Source organism: Aspergillus sydowii (assembly GCF_001890705.1).
Source record: "Aspergillus sydowii CBS 593.65 unplaced genomic scaffold ASPSYscaffold_4, whole genome shotgun sequence".
Classification (NCBI taxonomy): Eukaryota; Fungi; Ascomycota; class Eurotiomycetes; order Eurotiales; family Aspergillaceae; genus Aspergillus; species Aspergillus sydowii.
The window spans coordinates 249,630-265,912 of NW_024467862.1; the positions used below are offsets into that span (position 1 = coordinate 249,630).

Here is a 16,283-nt window from a genome sequence, read left to right on the forward strand (position 1 = left end):
AGAACATGTTTTTATAAGTAACAGTGCCCAAGTGACGGGGCCAACATCGATGGGCACCGCCACTCCTCGTGATGGGGGCCGGGGCACCTCATGGGCGCACCTTCCACTAGCCTATGACAAAGTCCGATTTTGAGATGATGCACAGACAATGCAGCGAGCGCACTCCTTGCAAGCAGCAGTTTGACTTTTGATCGATCAACCGATGATTTGAGATCTTCGAAACCATCGAAAATAATAAAGATCGTCCCCCTAAGGAAAGGAGTGCACAGGACAATACGGCGACCAGCCTGCAATGAAGATAATATACAGGTATCATTACAGCCCCATTACGAGTACAGGAGGTTTATATGACGTCATGTTCAGCGCTTAGAGAAGCGACTAAAAGGAGCTGTCCTGCAGTCGATGGGGAAAACAAACCTCAGTAAGCACCTTCAAGGCTTCAACTGGTTTCGCCCCTATTTAAAACCCCAACAAAATGGATTCCTGGCATCGCAATGTTCGTTTATTGCATCAAATTGATGAGTTTCTTGACGTTGATTCTGCCCAACCGCATTATGTCGCCGACTTCATTTCCCTTATAAATGCGGTTTGTGAGGGTCTCTACCAGGTTGACGAGGACATCCAAATCTCCGACTCGCAAATCAACCTCCATTTTCTCACGAAGTTGAAGTCGCGCCCTGAGTGGAGAGAATGGGCGATGGCTATGCTGCGAGATAGTCGTATCAATGCTTCCAATCTGGCCGATTGCATGTCTTTTCGGGAGCTCGCGGATCTGGCGCTTAAGCAAGAACAATTGCTTCTCCAAGAGCGCCAGTCCAAGCGGAGAAGCGGCTCGAATGGGAAGGAGTATAATTCCCAGTCAGTGGAGCCAGCGACACCTCGAGCCCTCACGCAGAACGAGATCAACGCCTTCGTTGTCCAAGAGATGCGAAATCAGCGAGCATCACGGCGCCTTAGTCAAGTAACCAGCCACAGCGCTCGTGGGCACACCAAACGCCCCAGTCAGGAGGAGATCAACGAATATGTCATCCGGCAGATGCGCCGAGAGCAAGAGCAGACAGCAAGGGTACGCAGCTACAGCCAGCCAACGAAACATGGTCGGAATCAACAACATACAAAACCAGCAACAGCGCGCTGTAACTTCTGCGGCGATACTTATCACCCATCGACCAATTGCTGGCGTCGGTGGCGAGTCGCTGCCGAGGCGCTTCAGGGCAATGTTACTTCCAAATTCGTTGAACCTCGTAGCGGGCTACCTACTCAACCACGGATTCATGTTTCTGGATTTACGTCTTTTTAGCCGGGTTGGAAGGCTTGTATGAATATGGTTAGATTTACTTCTATTTGCTTTTGGTTTTTGTGCTTGATAATTGACGTGCGAAGGCGAAGCTATAGCGAGGTGTTAGGGGCAATGGGCATTTCCTTTTTTTTTTTTTTTTTTTTTTTGGACTCTTCTTTTTCGGTTACATATGGCAATAGTAACTAGATTTAAATCTAGATTTCATCATAGTTAGCATGACAGATCAAGAATACGATCCTATACTCGACAGTCCAGTATTGCAATGAATGAGAAATATATATCGACAAATTTTAGGGATAGCTTAGAAACAACCAAGGGTATTATGCAGAGGTCAAGTCCCAACACTCTTTGTGAAGAGCAGTGCATATTTCTGACTATAAGATTATATTTAACAGCCCTCATACTCGCGGCATCTAGAATAACGCACTGCATTGGTACTCAAGTAGTTCTACATGTTCAAGTAGGGTTGCGGGGCGCGGGCGTGATTGGTCACCGCCTCAGTGCTGGAGGTGGATGAAATGAGAAGCTCGGGGAAATTTTGGTCGAGAGCATTCGGATCGCTCTGCATCAACTCCGTCTTCTGCTGGCCCCTTATTTTGTTTTTTTTTGCACCACTGTTCTTTTCTACTTACCTGTTTCTCCTTCCAATAAATAAAATACCATGGCCTTCGCCGGCCAAACTCCCACTATTGTTGTCCTTAGAGAGGGTGGGTTCCGCCCGCATTCCTAACCCCTCCTCGCCTTTGTGTGCTGGGCTTGTCGACCATTGCTGACCCGTGACGTTCCAGGCACCGATGCCTCTCAGGGAAAGGGCCAGGTCCTCTCTAACATCAATGCCTGCGTTGCGGTTCAGTCCACAGTGAAGAGCACGCTTGGCCCGTACGGAGGAGACCTGTTACTTGTTGATACCAATGGAAAACAGACAATCACAAACGATGGTGCAACAGTGATGAAGGTTAGATAATCTGGACTGAAAGATATGGAATGCGTTTTACTGACCAGTCGGTTCTTCACAATATAGCTGTTGGATATCGTACACCCGGCCGCTCGAATCCTTACCGATATTGCTCGTTCCCAAGATGCCGAAGTTGGAGATGGAACAACATCAGTCGTCGTTCTGGCGGGTGAGATCTTAAGAGAAGTTCGGGAGCTGGTTGAGCAGGGCGTCAGTGCACAAACCATCGTCAAAGGTCTGCGAACTGCGAGTGCGATGGCCGTCAACAAGGTCAAGGAGATCGCGGTGGACATGATTGATTCTGCCGGAAGTGAAGAAAAGAAGGTGGAAACTCTCCGGAGGTTGGCTGCAACCGCTATGAACAGCAAGCTCATCAAGCGGAACTCGGACTTCTTCACCAAGAGTAAGTCTTCATCGCCCCTGATAAATGGACCCAAGTGCTGTGGAGATATTGGGTATTGGCTAACTCGTATGGCTATCAGTGGTCGTGGATGCGGTTCTGTCGCTCGACCAGGATGACTTGAACGAGAAATTGATCGGTGTTAAGAAGGTTACTGGTGGTGGTCTCCAGGACTCTCTCTTTGTCAACGGTGTGGCCTTCAAGAAGACCTTTTCTTACGCTGGTTTCGAACAACAGCCCAAGTCCTTCAGAGACCCCAAGATTGTGTGTCTGAATGTGGAGTTGGAACTTAAGAGTGAAAAGGATAATGCCGAGGTCCGTGTTGAGCAGGTGTCTGAGTACCAGGCTATCGTCGACGCAGAGTGGCAGATAATCTACAACAAGCTTGAGGCCATCTACAAATCAGGCGCCAAGGTTGTTCTCAGCAAGCTTCCCATTGGCGATTTGGCTACGCAGTACGCATCTCCTCGTAACAGTTAACTTACGTTCCGTTCTCTAACCTTTGACTTCTCTCTCTAGATACTTTGCGGACCGCGACGTCTTCTGTGCCGGACGTGTCGCGTCAGATGATATGGATCGTGTGTGCCAGGCGACTGGAGCAGCTGTTCAGTCGACCTGCAGTGATATTCAAGATCGCCACCTGGGTACTTGTGGCTCATTTGAGGAGCGCCAGATCGGTGGGGAGCGTTACAACCTGTTCTCCGAGTGCCCCAAGGCGAAGACATGTACACTCGTGCTGCGTGGTGGAGCTGAACAATTCATTGCTGAGGTTGAGCGGAGTTTGCACGATGCCATCATGATTGTTAAGCGTGCACTTCGTAACACGACCATCGTTGCTGGTGGTGGTGCCTGCGAATTAGAGCTATCCGGCTACCTCCACCGGTATGCCGACCGAAATGTTCCTTACAAACAGCAAGCGGTTGTCAAGGCGTTCGCCAAGGCATTGGAAGTTATTCCCCGACAATTGTGCGACAACGCAGGCTTTGACGCCACGGATATTCTAAACCGCCTGCGAGTGGAACATTACAAGGGCAACACTTGGGCTGGTGTCGATTTTGACCACGAGGGTGTCCGTGACAACATGGTGGCGTTTGTGTGGGAGCCTAGCTTGGTTAAGGTCAACGCCATTCAAGCGGCCGTGGAGGCTGCTTGTCTGATTTTGAGTGTTGACGAGACCATCAGTAAGTTTCACCTAATGCACCCCCTGTGCGCTTCTGTTACTGGATACTGACTGGCTTCCCCATTACAGAAAACGAAGAATCTGCTCAACCTCAGGGTCCGTCGCGTGGCCTGCCGCCTGGTGCTGCACAACGTGCTCTTGGTGGAGGCCGTGGCCGTGGTATGCCGAGACGATAGATTTCACGACAGTGATGACACAGCGGAATGGATCGAAATGTGTCGGACCGCCGCCCGTGGAAAAAGAGATGAAAATAGTCAATACTTAGAATTGCACGTCGTTGCATCTCACCCTCAATCTCATCAATTAATATTCGGTATTTTTGACTCTGCTTGTGGCGGCTTAACCAAGCCACACGGCATGGAAGAAGACGAGACAAAATCAAAGACGGACCTCCATTTGGTAGTTACTCGCTCGTAGAAAGTGCTAGCTTGATGCATGAGTGCCTACGATCGACGCGCTTGACTAGGACAATGTCACAATTGTGATTGATCAACGCTGCATGCAGTTGCTCGTCAAAGATCGACGGGTTTATTTCGGGGGAACCGATTCGAGCGCCACTCACCGTCGGCGTTAGGTAGAGGCACTTGCAGTTGCAGGTTTTTCCTACACCGTAAAGCTCACCGTGCTCGTGGTTTCAAGCTCAAGGCTCATTTGTATGATGTCACATGATGCAGATGACCGGATCTCGGGATTCATCCGTGCACACATAAGGCTGAACTTCGAGAGACGGAGCAAGACCTCAGTAATGCAGGCGAACAAAAACAGGAACAATAATAACACCTCCATATTCCCACCCAAATTCCGTGACCTCCGAGGCTCGAATAACGCAGTCCGTGCAGATGATTGGCCCTTCATTTGCCGAAGCACACTAGTGAAGCCCAGCTGGCTGAGGATATCGGCGAGGCCGTGTTGGCAGTGCAGCAAAAACACAGATTGCTCGATCAGGACAAGGGCCCGTACGTGTAACGTAAGGCCCCGTATCGGCTGGACCCAAGTCGCGGGTGCTTTCCCCACTCGATCTTTCAGGCTGCATCTTTTCTCGCCCGCTGGCTTGCTCTCTCTCCATCACCTTTGCATTCGACAGCCCAGCCCGAGCCCTGGCCCTCCCATTTGTCTAATTTTGGCTTCGTCTTGTTTTTCCGGCCTGCCCGTCTGACTATCTGATCATGTCCTACTACCCTCCTTACTCCGGTGCGCCCGGCTACCCCCCGCCGCAGCACCAGTATCCTCCTCAAAACTACAATTCCCCGCCCCCATATCAGTAAGACCAGTCAACTTCTCCCTTTCTCTGTTGCCTATTTCCCTTTTCCTTCCAAGTCCTTGTCCCGAATTCACTTCTCTCGCGGTTGTATACGCTGTGTAATACTGATTTGAAGCTTTGTTCCACTTTGATTAGACAAATGCATCACCATCAACAACCATCGTACGGCGGCGGCGGCGGCGGCGGCGGCTATCCTGGCCAGGCCTACCGCCAGCAACATCCTCCTCCTAGCAACCCTTACCAATACGGCCATCACTCGCCCCAACCGTATCCTTCCCATAATGGCTACAATGTACGTCGCAGATCAGAGGTGATCGTCCCTTGAGTTGTCTGTTGTTGACTTCGTCATGTAGGGTCCTCCAGCCGGTTATCCACCCCCATCTGCTCCTCCAAACGGCGGCCAGATGTACCAAGGTCACAGTGCGTGAGATCGCGATAGATTGTTTTTTCCCCTGTATAACATGCTGACATAGCTTCAGATCCGTCCTATCAAAGACACTATCCATCCTCTCACGGTGGCCCTGCCGCTCCGCCTTCCCAACCCCAAGCCTTCGGCCATGGCGCGCCGCAGGGATACAGCTTCCAGTACTCTCGTTGCACAGGGAAAAGAAAGGCTCTCATGATTGGTATCAACTATTTCGGTCAAAAGGGACAGTTGCGCGGGTGCATCAACGACGTGAAGAACATGTCCACATACCTCAACCAGAATTTTGGCTATGCCCGTGAAGATATGGTGCTCCTGACTGATGACCAACAAAACCCGATGAGCCAACCAACGAAGGCGAATATCCTGCGCGCGATGCACTGGCTGGTCAAAGACGCACAGCCCAACGATTCCCTCTTCTTCCATTACTCTGGACACGGTGGACAGACGCCTGACTTGGACGGTGACGAGGATGACGGATATGACGAAGTTATCTACCCCGTGGATTTCCGTGTGGCGGGACACATAGTCGATGATGAGATGCATCGGATCATGGTGAAGCCTCTGAGGCCAGGCGTGCGACTCACAGCGATCTTCGATTCGTGTCATTCAGGCTCTGCTTTGGACCTGCCGTACATCTACTCTACACAGGGTATCCTCAAGGAGCCCAACCTCGCAAAGGAAGCCGGCCAAGGCCTACTGGGCGTCATTTCGTCGTATGCGCGTGGCGATATGGGAAGTATGATGTCGTCAGCCGTCGGTTTCATCAAGAAGGCCGCCAAGGGCGACGAGGCCTACGAACGAACCAAGCAAACCAGGACCAGTCCTGCAGATGTCATCATGTGGTCTGGAAGTAAAGATTCTCAGACCAGTTCCGATGCCCAGATCGCCGGTCAGGCCACCGGTGCGATGTCTTGGGCCTTCATCGCTGCTATGCGCAAGAACCCGCAGCAAAGCTACGTGCAATTGCTGAACAGCATCCGAGATGAGCTGGAGTCGAAATACTCACAGAAACCGCAGTTGAGTGCAAGTCACCCATTGGGTACGTATCCTGATCTTGGGTAATATATCTTTATATGAGGGCTTTTCTGACGGATTTAATTAGATGTGAACCTACTATATGTAATGTAATGGGACGTGATGGCTGGATAATCAGGATTCTGGGTTTTCTTTTCTGGAGGAAAAGGGTTTGTATTTGCGCGTTTCGAATGGTTCTGCAAACAGGATTTGTTCTCTTTTTGATTCTATGCACAGTAATTTTTTGTTTGTCTAAAATATCCCCGTTTCTTTCTTTTTTTCCTTACGTGCTGTTCTTTCTATCTTTGCGGGCGCGATCTCTGGCTGGGGGATTTGGTAGTATTATTTGCGAAAGACAACATGTTGCTTGTAAATGCCATGCATACAAATTATGTTCATCCTACTAGCGATGTAATATACATAGGTACATCAGCAACAAATAGTCCGCGTTATATATATTCATACATTCATTATAAGATGGTAGCAAAACTTTTCCTTGCTTATTCCAATGTCAAAGAACTACCCCCTTTTCGGCGCATTGACCACGGTCCTCGAGAATGAGGCACTGAACGTGTCTTTTGCCTTGTTCCTCGAAGCAGCTATTATCCCCGTTCGGTCGGTAACAGGCGTAGCATTGATGATGTTGTCAAAAGCATCATCTTCACTCCCACTCGAGCCAGACTCGGCATCTGAGTCTTCCAATGGCCGAGCATCTGGACGTTCGATTTTTTCTGGCTGCGCTTTATCGGAGACGGATGGGTTCTGGAAGGATTTTGAGTTGAGGATTTTCGCGCGGATGGCGGCCATTTGAGCCTCGTCTTCAGAGTCGTCAGATATGGCATATGGGTCTTTTTCTTCTTCTTCCTCTTCGTCGTCCCCTTCTCCCTCCTCATTGTCGCTATCCTCACCCTCATCCGAGTCTGGGAGTGTTTTTCGATTCGTATTCCCGACTGTCCACATGTCGTCTGCACCTCCCTCCCTGCTCTCTTCATACTCTCTCTCTATCTTCGCCAGCCATTCTTCCTCTGTCCGTTTAACGTCCTCTTCTGTCTCACACGCCGCATACCGTTTCAGAAGTTGGGAGTTGATTTCGAGAAAGGCCTCGCCGTATCGAAAGTGTTTCAGTACCTCTTGAGCCCATTCTTCGTGTCCGCAGATGTAGAAGCAAGCGGCAAGAGCTTCGACGCAGTTTAATCGCCATGGTTTTCCGTAGTTTACTGTGTTGGCTGCGATGAGGTAGGGCACTATTTCCAGTTAGCTACCGCTGAATTCAACGGTTGAGAGGGACATACAGAGTCGTTCGCATTTCCCGCCGATTCGTGACCAGGGCACTTCTTTGACCCTCACCCACGAACACTCTACCACAGCAGCACCATATTGTTCTAGAAGTTCTCTATCGGCGGGGGAAACGACTTTCTTCGCATTGGGCCTTTGTTTTGGGTAAGTCGGTGAACGTCAATTTGTTATGGTTATTTTTTTTTTTTTAAAGACATACGATACAACCACACCCTGGAACTTCTGTCCTATCGCTAGTTCTCGCATCAAGCCAAACTGCATCAGCCTCTTCCCTGAGCATCTCTTTGGATCACAATGGCCGAGATCCCAGCAGGCAGCTTTGAATGGAGGCCTCGAAGACGAATCGTTTCCTTCGCGATCGCGGGGTATTGGGCGTGGGCGGGGGTTGGAGAATTTCTTTCCGCCGCGGGAGAAGTTGTCTTTCTTATGGCGGACCATGATTACGGTAAGTTTTCTTTTAAAAAAAATGAATGAGAGATTCAATCCAGGATAGACGTGACTGGAGAGATTCGAAAGAAATCTCGAGCGGCGCAAGAAGTTGAGAGCCAAAGAAATGCTCGAGGCAAACACGTGGAATTAGAGCTAAACGCCGCCAGTCACTCCGGCCGGCGACCCATCATCGGGCCTCGTCAACTCCACCACTCCTCCCTGTCAAATATACGCTCATCGTCTCAGCTCCCCAGAGCTACCGTCTCCTCTTTTGGGGTCCTTGCGTCTTTATTTTACTTTTTGATCTGGCCCCCGTCGTCACCCTGGAGGCCGCTTCCGCACGAATGGCAGCTAGGGACCGCTTTAGTGGTGCCTATGCTGACCTGGGCTTCACCCCTCTTCAGAGGGCCATTCGTACGTTACACGATGCTGAATGGCAACGTTAGTCTCCCGACTAACCCAGATACTCAATCTGATAGGAAACGCCTGCGATCTTTCCCACTATGAACCGAATCTCGCTCTAAACCTCGAAGTTGCAGACCTGGTCAATTCCAAGAAAGGCAATGCGTGAGTAGTCGCGCAGCTCCAACCCGGAAGCATAATATTGGATGGATCACTTTCTGACGGGTTTTGTTAGTCCTCGGGAAGCAGCATTTGATATCGTCCGCCTGATAAACTCCCGAAACCAGAATGTTTCATTACTAGCATTGGCGGTAGGCCAGATCTCCCTTTTGCAGTCTTGTAACTAGTGCAAGACCGGCGCATTGGCTGACGGGACTTTTTTCTTTTTTTTAAACAGCTTTTGGACATCTGCGTCAAAAACTGCGGATACCCATTTCATCTCCAGATTAGCACGAAAGAGTTCCTGAATGAATTGGTCCGGCGCTTCCCTGAACGGCCGCCCATGCGGGCCACGAGGGTCCAGCATCGAATTCTCGAGTCGATTGAGGAGTGGAGGCAAACTATATGTCAGACGTCAAGGTATAAGGATGATCTAGGGCATATCCGTGATATGCACCGGCTGCTCCTGTACAAGGGCTATGTGTTTCCCGAGATTCGGCGCGAAGATGCGGCTGTTTTGAATCCTAGCGATGTGTGTTCTCCCCTCCCCCCCCCCACCTCTCTGTCTTTTGGAATGGCATTGACATGGTATTAGAATCTGCGGTCGGCGGAGGAAATGGAAGAGGAGGAACGCGAAGCGCAGTCGGCGAAGCTGCAGGAGCTCATTCGGAGAGGTACACCGGCGGATCTACAAGAAGCGAACCGGTTGATGAAGGTTATGGCGGGATACGACAATCGTCATAAAACCGACTACCGCGCGAAGGCGGCCGAGGAGGTGTCCAAAGTGCAGGAGAAGGCCAAAATTCTGGAGGAGATGCTGCAGAGCCAGGTGCCGGGTGACCGGATTGCAGAGGGTGACGTCTTTGAGGTATGGGAACGGCAGCGAGGTAGCGAAGAGATATTCTAACATAACATGTTTTGCAGGAGCTCGCAAATGCACTTCAAAGTGCGCACCCAAAGATCCAGAAAATGTGCGAGGAGGAATCAGAGGACCCAGAAGCCGTGCGCAAGCTATTGGAGATCAATGATAGCATACACCGAACCATTCAACGGTACAAGCTCGTGAAGACAGGCGATTTCGAGGGGGCGACGAAGATTCCCAAGGGCACCTTGGGCACTACCACGGGAGTGTCCAAGAACGCCAACAACGAGTTGTCTCTGATTGATTTCGACCCCGAGCCTAGTTCTAATGGCGACGCGCAGCAGCCGGCGGCGCAGGGGTCTAGCTCTATTGAGAGTGACCTGCTTGGCCTGTCAATTGACGAGCCAATTCCCTCAGGCGGAATCTCATTAGGACAAAGTACGTATCCTTGTCGCGTTCCTTTTACAATTCAATTGACTAACATTGTGAAAAAGCGAGCCCACCTGTTCCCCAGATACCCCAGACTTCTAGTGCATTTCAACAAAACATTGATATCCTCGGTTCGTTAAGCTCACCTCAGCCTCCGTCAAAGTCATCGACACCCGTACCCGCATTTGCGCAAGCAACAGCAACACCACCACCACCTCCAGCGGCGGACCCATTCGCGTCCCTAGTATCCGCCAGCCCTCGACACCAAAGCCCACTCCCATCTGGCAGCTCTGCCAGTCCCCAACCAGCCGCATCGTCGTCGCTACTTGACCTTGCGAGAGCGGCGCCGGCGCCAAAGCCCAAGGCAGCAGAGGAGGACGAGTGGAATTTTGCGTCATCACTGCCAGAGAGCAATTCTTTACCGAGCACCAATCGGGTGCAGGTTCTGAACTCGTCACTGAAGGTTGAATTCCTCGCTCGTCGACACCCCCAACAACAGCGCCAGATCCACCTGGTTGCGTCTTTCTCGAATGCAACAAGCCAACCGCTGAACGATCTCCACTTCCAGGTTGCGGTTGAAAAGGTATCTCTATCTCTCGCTTTCTCATCCTTTCAATATCAAGTGTTAATCAAGCCAGGCATACACATTACACCTCCGGCCGCAGTCCGGCCGCGACATCGGCCCACTCCAAGCAAACGGCGTACAACAGGAAATGCTCATCGACGGCATCGACATGGGCAAGGGCAACTCAGTGAAAATCCGCTTCCGAGTGTCGTACCGGCTGGGCAGCGAAACGAAGGAGGAGCAGGGGATGGTCCCGGCATTGGGAATAGCATAAAGACACAAACAATCAGGACCACTAATTAGGGTGTTCTACTATCTTAGTTTTCTATCCATCTATCGCGCAACCTAGCCCATCTGCCTGCACCGTTTCATGTCTATATTTTGTGAATTTATTTTGAGTGGTCGATCAGTTGATAGGGGCCTTCTCTAACCACCCAATAATCTATGGGATACTGAGTGGTTAGTCGGAGTTCTACATCAATCGCTGACATGATCTAATATGCATACGCATAAACATACGCGGTAGACTGTAGACTGTAGACTGTAGAATGTGGAATAAGATATAAGAGCCCCATACCGGATCGCAATGCCGATAGCAATGTTGATGCCGAGGTGGCGGTGGCGGAACAACACATAAGCTTACCTACATTCTGACATCGATACCAAAGTGCAGAGAAGAAAAAAGTGGATGAGATGGCTTGCGAGCTTAACCAACGCACGCCGCCGTAGTAACTGTTAGAGTTAGCTGGCTAGCCACCAGCCTTTGCAGGGAGGGTTTTTGGTGTAGCGGTTTAGCGTATTGTCAGTAACTAGTTGTAACGTGCGGAAGAAAAGGGTTATCGGTTATTGATAGTCTTTAACGGTCTAGCCCAATACCTACCCACCTACCTACCTAACAAGAAGGAGGAGGCGCAAGAACAAGAATAGATAAGCGTTAGGTATGAAAGCCCAATTCGATGCCATCTTAGTGCTTACATCTCTAGGCAGATACTACAGATATAGATAGAGATAAGCTTGCGAACAACTTAGCCTGAAGAGCGAGCGGGTGGGCTTGAACAAAGCAGCCGACTTAGCCAGTAGACAGCTAAATGAGGCTGGATATAGACCGGACCAGGCCAGTCCAGGCCAGGCCAGATCCGAATAGGGCTGGTCTATGCCAAACCGGACCAAACCAAACCAAACCAAACAACGCTGGTCTTCCAAGACGCAATAACCTCCTCGTATATTTCAATAAAAAAAAAAAAAGGCGCTTGAACCAAGGCGAGAAACGAGAAAACCAATGAATAAACCAACGAAGGGGAGTGGGAGTGGGTGTGTGGGGGGGCGTGTTTTTGGTGGTGAGATACCATATTCAGCCCTACTACAACGACAATCATTCGAAAAGGACCTCCCTCCCCCTCCCTCGTCCCCCTTAAGGTACGGTACCTAAACCAACCCTAAGTCTTCAGGTCGGGAAGAGTCCCAGGCAGTCTCGTTCCCCGTTCCCCGTCCCCAGTTCAGGGCCGGGGTCGAAAAGCCGGACCGGCAAGAGCCAACGGTAGGTGGTTCATAGGGGGCCAAGATACTAGACGGGTAAGTTAAGTTAAGTAGGACAACTTCTTAGTACGGTATGGGGTCGTTGCGAGGGGGAGCGTTATTGGTTCGGGCATATGGAATTGGTCTTGATAAGGAAGGTAAACGGAGTACCTTACTTACTTGCTTACCTTCGGTATCGCCCGCGGGTTCCTAGATAGGAAAGAGAGTCTGATATGGCACTATCGGGAATGGTGAATGGTGCTATCCAGGTTACTGTACTACTGTACAGGGGTTTGGTTTACGGCTGAATGGAATTGACTGCAGTTGATAGATGGGATTATGCTGTGGCGTAGAGTAGTATTCTGCAAGATTGATATATAGACTGATATAGACTGATATACTCTGATATACTCTGCAGACTACGTAGAGTTAAACCCTTGCGAGTGGCTTGACGCTTGCAACAGTCCCTGCATTAGCGCAAGTTAGGGTGAAGGCCCATACACCGTACAGATTGCGCACGAGTGAGCGTCCTGATATCTGACGAGTACCTACGGCGGCAGGGGGCGTTTCCCCCAGTGGCGCAAAGGGAAGAATAACCGAGGCGTGAGAGATACGCAAAGATGGAACGAGATCTCGTCAGCCTCGGGGTACAGGGTCAGATAGATAATATCCAGGTGTTGCGTAACTACGTATACTTGCTTAATAGGGCAATTATCGGGCGCGGGCGGGGAATTTTCGCCGCAGCCAGAGAGCATTGACCGAACGGAGACCGCCGACTCGGGAAATCATAGAATCTGATAGGATAGCCTTGGGAAAGGGATGGAAAAGCCTGCAAAAAGATTGCTGGTGGCGAATGACGGTGGTTGCAAGAGGCGCGTGGATGAGGGAGGCGCGCCTGTTGAAGGCCCCGGGCGTTGGGCAGGCCGTGAAGAAGCGCGGCTGTGATTAGACAGGAGTTTATTTCCCTGGTTCCAGAGGCGAAGGAGGTCAGGGCGCATTTGGGCCGGGCTAGAGCCTGGAGGAGGTGAGGGGAGAGCTGAGCTCGAGGGATTCGGGCAGACTTGTCGGTGGTTAGTTAGACGACGGTCGAGGTGGGGAGTCACAGTGCGAGGTGGCGATCACGCAGTGGGTCGGTGAATCCGACTTGGACAGTGCATCTGTCAGGAAAGGCCAGCAATTAGGCTATTGAAGGAGTTGTTGAGACATGCACACTATACGTACATGCAGTTGTGACTTAGGGCTGCCGGAGAGCGACAAGCCGCCTGCACAACGGCCTGCGCAAACGGCCTCACCAGATGATCGTACGGTTGAGAGTGCGAGAAAAGCGAGAAATCCCCGATCGATCTAGGCTGAGACTGAACAGCGGAGGGGGGAGCGCAAAAGCCCCAGAGATCTAGACTGGCGCCTCCTCCTCGACGCCCATGGGCAGGCTGGGCAACCAGCGCCGCACGGCTTTTCGTCTCGTCTGATCGTCTCCTGGACTGTGAGCGCAGAAAACCTTAAACAGCTGTCAGTCCCATGGATTTGCGCCTGAGCCAGATCCCTACAACAGCCCCGGCGTGAACCGTGGATAGCTCCACCCGTCCTGGCCTGGCTCTCACTGGGCTGGAGTGGGATGCTGCAGTTATTTAACTTGGCTTTGCTCGTGCCCATGCAGTCGCCTCCTGCAGATTATCTTTTTGTTTTGTACTTTTGAGTATTTTGATAATCTGACACCGCAAATGTCTCCCAGACCCCCTTCGCCCAGACCGGGCTCTGATGCTGCGGCGAGCAACCGCACCAAGGAGGAGAACCAGGAACGGTATGTCGATCTCGACAGGCATGTGCCCAGTATGTAACTCTGCTGACAGCCCACAGTGCGTTCATTGCCGCCTCCAGGCGCAAAGACCGCAGCTTGGATGCGCGCATCGAGTCTGCCAACCGGGCCTCGAGCCTGCACAAGCAGCGCACGGGCAGGGCCCTGCACATCACCCGCGAGATCGTGCAGGAGGAGTCGATGTACGAGGAGATCGACGACACGTACCGCACCAAGCTGCAGCAGTACATGCGCGCGCAGAACATGCAGCTGAGCCGCGACTTTGACAACTCGCTGCTGGCGGGCTTCACGCCCTCTGGCGGGATGCCCACGCTGCAGATGCCCAGCACCACCTCGCCGGGCGTGCCGAACCAGACTACTCCGTCGCCGAGTTTCTCGTCGAGCCTGAACATGCCGACTCTAACGCAGAATCTGCCCAGCATGCACATCCGGCCGCGGGGCTCCCACAGCGGGCCAAGGGGAGGCCACCACGGCGCCAACCACCAGCGGCGAGCATCCAGCGTTGCACCCGCCGGCCCGATCCACGCAGGCCGCAAGATGAGCCTTGACTTCACGCAGCTGCGGGCTGGCTCGATCGCCAGCTCGATCTCTGCCCCAAGCACCGATCTCAGCGCGACCTCGGGAAGCTTCTCACCGTCGTATCCCACCCCAGGGCCCATCCAGGCCCAGGCCCCGGCGCAGTCGCAGTCGCAGGCCCAGATGCCCGCCTATGTTGCGTCCACCCCGGCCTATGCTGTGCGCCCTCAGCAGCAGCAGCAGCAGCAGCAGCAACAGCAACACCAGCAGCTGCTGCAGCCCTTCGACGGCCTCTTCCAGGGACACGCAATGTCGCCGTCGTCTTCGTTTGGCGGCATCCCGATGCACACCCCCCAGTTCCGCAACCGCATTGGGTCGGCGCCCACGATTCCCGTGCGAGCGCAGGCGCAGGCGTTGTCGCTGGCCCAGAGTCAGTCACGCGCAGGCGGGCAGCACTCGCGGAACCGGTCGGAGCCAACACCTTCCAATGCTGAAGCGCCCACGCCCTCGTCCTCCTCGTCCTCCTTCTCGCTGGGCTTCTTCCCCCACAGCTCGTCCAACTCCGACGGCACCTCGACGGAGCTGATGACCACCCCCGGCAGCACCTCGCCTCACACCCCCGTCTCGCAGGCCTCGACCACCCTGCGCCAGAACCTCTCCAGCCTGGACCTGACCGACGCCGCAAATGACGCAGCAAAGTTTGACGCCGACCAGCAGATGCAGAGCTTCGACCTGCATCTCGGCCTGGGGGCGTTCCCCCACCAGTCGGCGGACCAGGACTTTGTCGACTTTAGCGACTTTGCGGCGACCCTCGACCAGAGCCATACTATGTTTCCCTTTAACTTCCAAGTCCCCGTGGACTCGGGCAGTCTGACTGCGGATGTTACTTTTGGCGACGGCCCCGATATGAAGGAGTTTATCACCTTGTGATTCTGTATTTTTTACTTTTTCTTAACACCCCCCCCCCCCGGCCCTTTCTTCTCCTTCTATAAACGACCACCTGGTTGTCCGGTGCTTGCATCTCTTTCTTGATTACAACTTTTATTATCATTTGTACTGTACATGAGTCTTGATGACCATTGCCATGACTGCTTCATTTGGGCGAGTTCATTTCATTTCTTCAATTACTTTCTTTCTTTTCCACGAACTGGAAAAAAATACCCACATGTCGAGTTGTTGCTCTAATACCTAGTCTGCGTCCACTGGCACTGCATGTTCTGCTATTCAGTTCTGCTATTCAGTGTAGGTACTGCTAGTAGCATCACTTCATAATGAGAGACGAATCCGCCGCTGGTTCCACAACTTGAAAAAGAATCCACTTCTCGTATAAGCTTCTAGGCCTGCGTAGCACGGGGTACTCTCTCGGTCTCTCAGCCCAGTACCTAACTACCCCATTTCCAGGACTCAGGGCTCTCATCAACGGCTCCCGGAGCCCGTCGGCTACACAACCAGCCAACACTGGGAGCAGGGTTTATCTTCCGACGTGCTGTCCGCCGATCGTCTTGCGACGTGGGAAACTAGAACTAGAACTGGGAACTGGGAACTGGGAACTGGGAACTAAGGCAAGGGAGTACGTACCCGTCTTCTCCATCAAGCCCAGAGTCTTCCCAGAGTCGGGTCTACTCAAGAAGTCTCTCAGCAATTCTCCGCAAAGATCGACAAATAGTAGAAGTCTGATTTACTTAACGTTACGTCTATAGTCTTTAGCAGCCCACATAACCCACCTGCCACTGCCATACCAGTACCACTGCCAGTCT

General features: G+C 52.1%; 6 protein-coding genes across 6 annotated transcripts; 5 read left to right on the forward strand and 1 right to left on the reverse strand.

Annotated features, from left to right (window-relative positions):
- The first annotated feature begins 83 nt into the window (after positions 1-83).
- Positions 84-1,444, forward strand: ASPSYDRAFT_43720 (uncharacterized protein). The gene has a single exon (XM_040846710.1). It carries the CDS (start codon positions 476-478, stop codon positions 1,298-1,300), a length of 825 nt encoding a protein of 274 aa, XP_040703181.1. The 5' UTR covers positions 84-475; the 3' UTR covers positions 1,301-1,444.
- A 517-nt stretch (positions 1,445-1,961) lies between these two features.
- On the forward strand, positions 1,962-4,011 carry ASPSYDRAFT_56980 (chaperonin-containing T-complex subunit CCT7; the record flags this gene model as incomplete). Its single annotated transcript, XM_040849299.1, has 6 exons — positions 1,962-2,007; positions 2,089-2,255; positions 2,322-2,658; positions 2,738-3,110; positions 3,175-3,836; positions 3,905-4,011. The coding sequence occupies 6 exons, from the start codon at positions 1,962-1,964 to the stop codon at positions 4,009-4,011; spliced, it is 1,692 nt and encodes a 563-aa protein (XP_040703182.1).
- A 1,224-nt stretch (positions 4,012-5,235) lies between these two features.
- ASPSYDRAFT_149518 (caspase family protein) lies at positions 5,236-6,585 on the forward strand (the record flags this gene model as incomplete). The annotated part of the gene is made up of 3 exons (XM_040841916.1): positions 5,236-5,392; positions 5,460-5,510; positions 5,570-6,585. 3 exons carry the CDS (start codon positions 5,236-5,238, stop codon positions 6,583-6,585), a joined length of 1,224 nt encoding a protein of 407 aa, XP_040703183.1.
- A 471-nt stretch (positions 6,586-7,056) lies between these two features.
- Positions 7,057-8,271, reverse strand: ASPSYDRAFT_149336 (uncharacterized protein; the record flags this gene model as incomplete). The annotated part of the gene is made up of 3 exons (XM_040841895.1): positions 7,057-7,781; positions 7,830-7,966; positions 8,033-8,271. The coding sequence occupies 3 exons, from the start codon at positions 8,269-8,271 to the stop codon at positions 7,057-7,059; spliced, it is 1,101 nt and encodes a 366-aa protein (XP_040703184.1).
- A 335-nt stretch (positions 8,272-8,606) lies between these two features.
- Positions 8,607-10,953, forward strand: ASPSYDRAFT_88306 (VHS domain protein; the record flags this gene model as incomplete). Its single annotated transcript, XM_040851993.1, has 8 exons — positions 8,607-8,676; positions 8,742-8,829; positions 8,900-8,975; positions 9,062-9,355; positions 9,419-9,691; positions 9,748-10,123; positions 10,180-10,697; positions 10,753-10,953. The coding sequence occupies 8 exons, from the start codon at positions 8,607-8,609 to the stop codon at positions 10,951-10,953; spliced, it is 1,896 nt and encodes a 631-aa protein (XP_040703185.1).
- Positions 10,954-13,915: 2,962 nt separating this feature from the next.
- Positions 13,916-15,456, forward strand: ASPSYDRAFT_56984 (uncharacterized protein; the record flags this gene model as incomplete). Its single annotated transcript, XM_040849300.1, has 2 exons — positions 13,916-13,995; positions 14,073-15,456. The coding sequence occupies 2 exons, from the start codon at positions 13,916-13,918 to the stop codon at positions 15,454-15,456; spliced, it is 1,464 nt and encodes a 487-aa protein (XP_040703186.1).
- Positions 15,457-16,283: the final 827 nt, after the last annotated feature.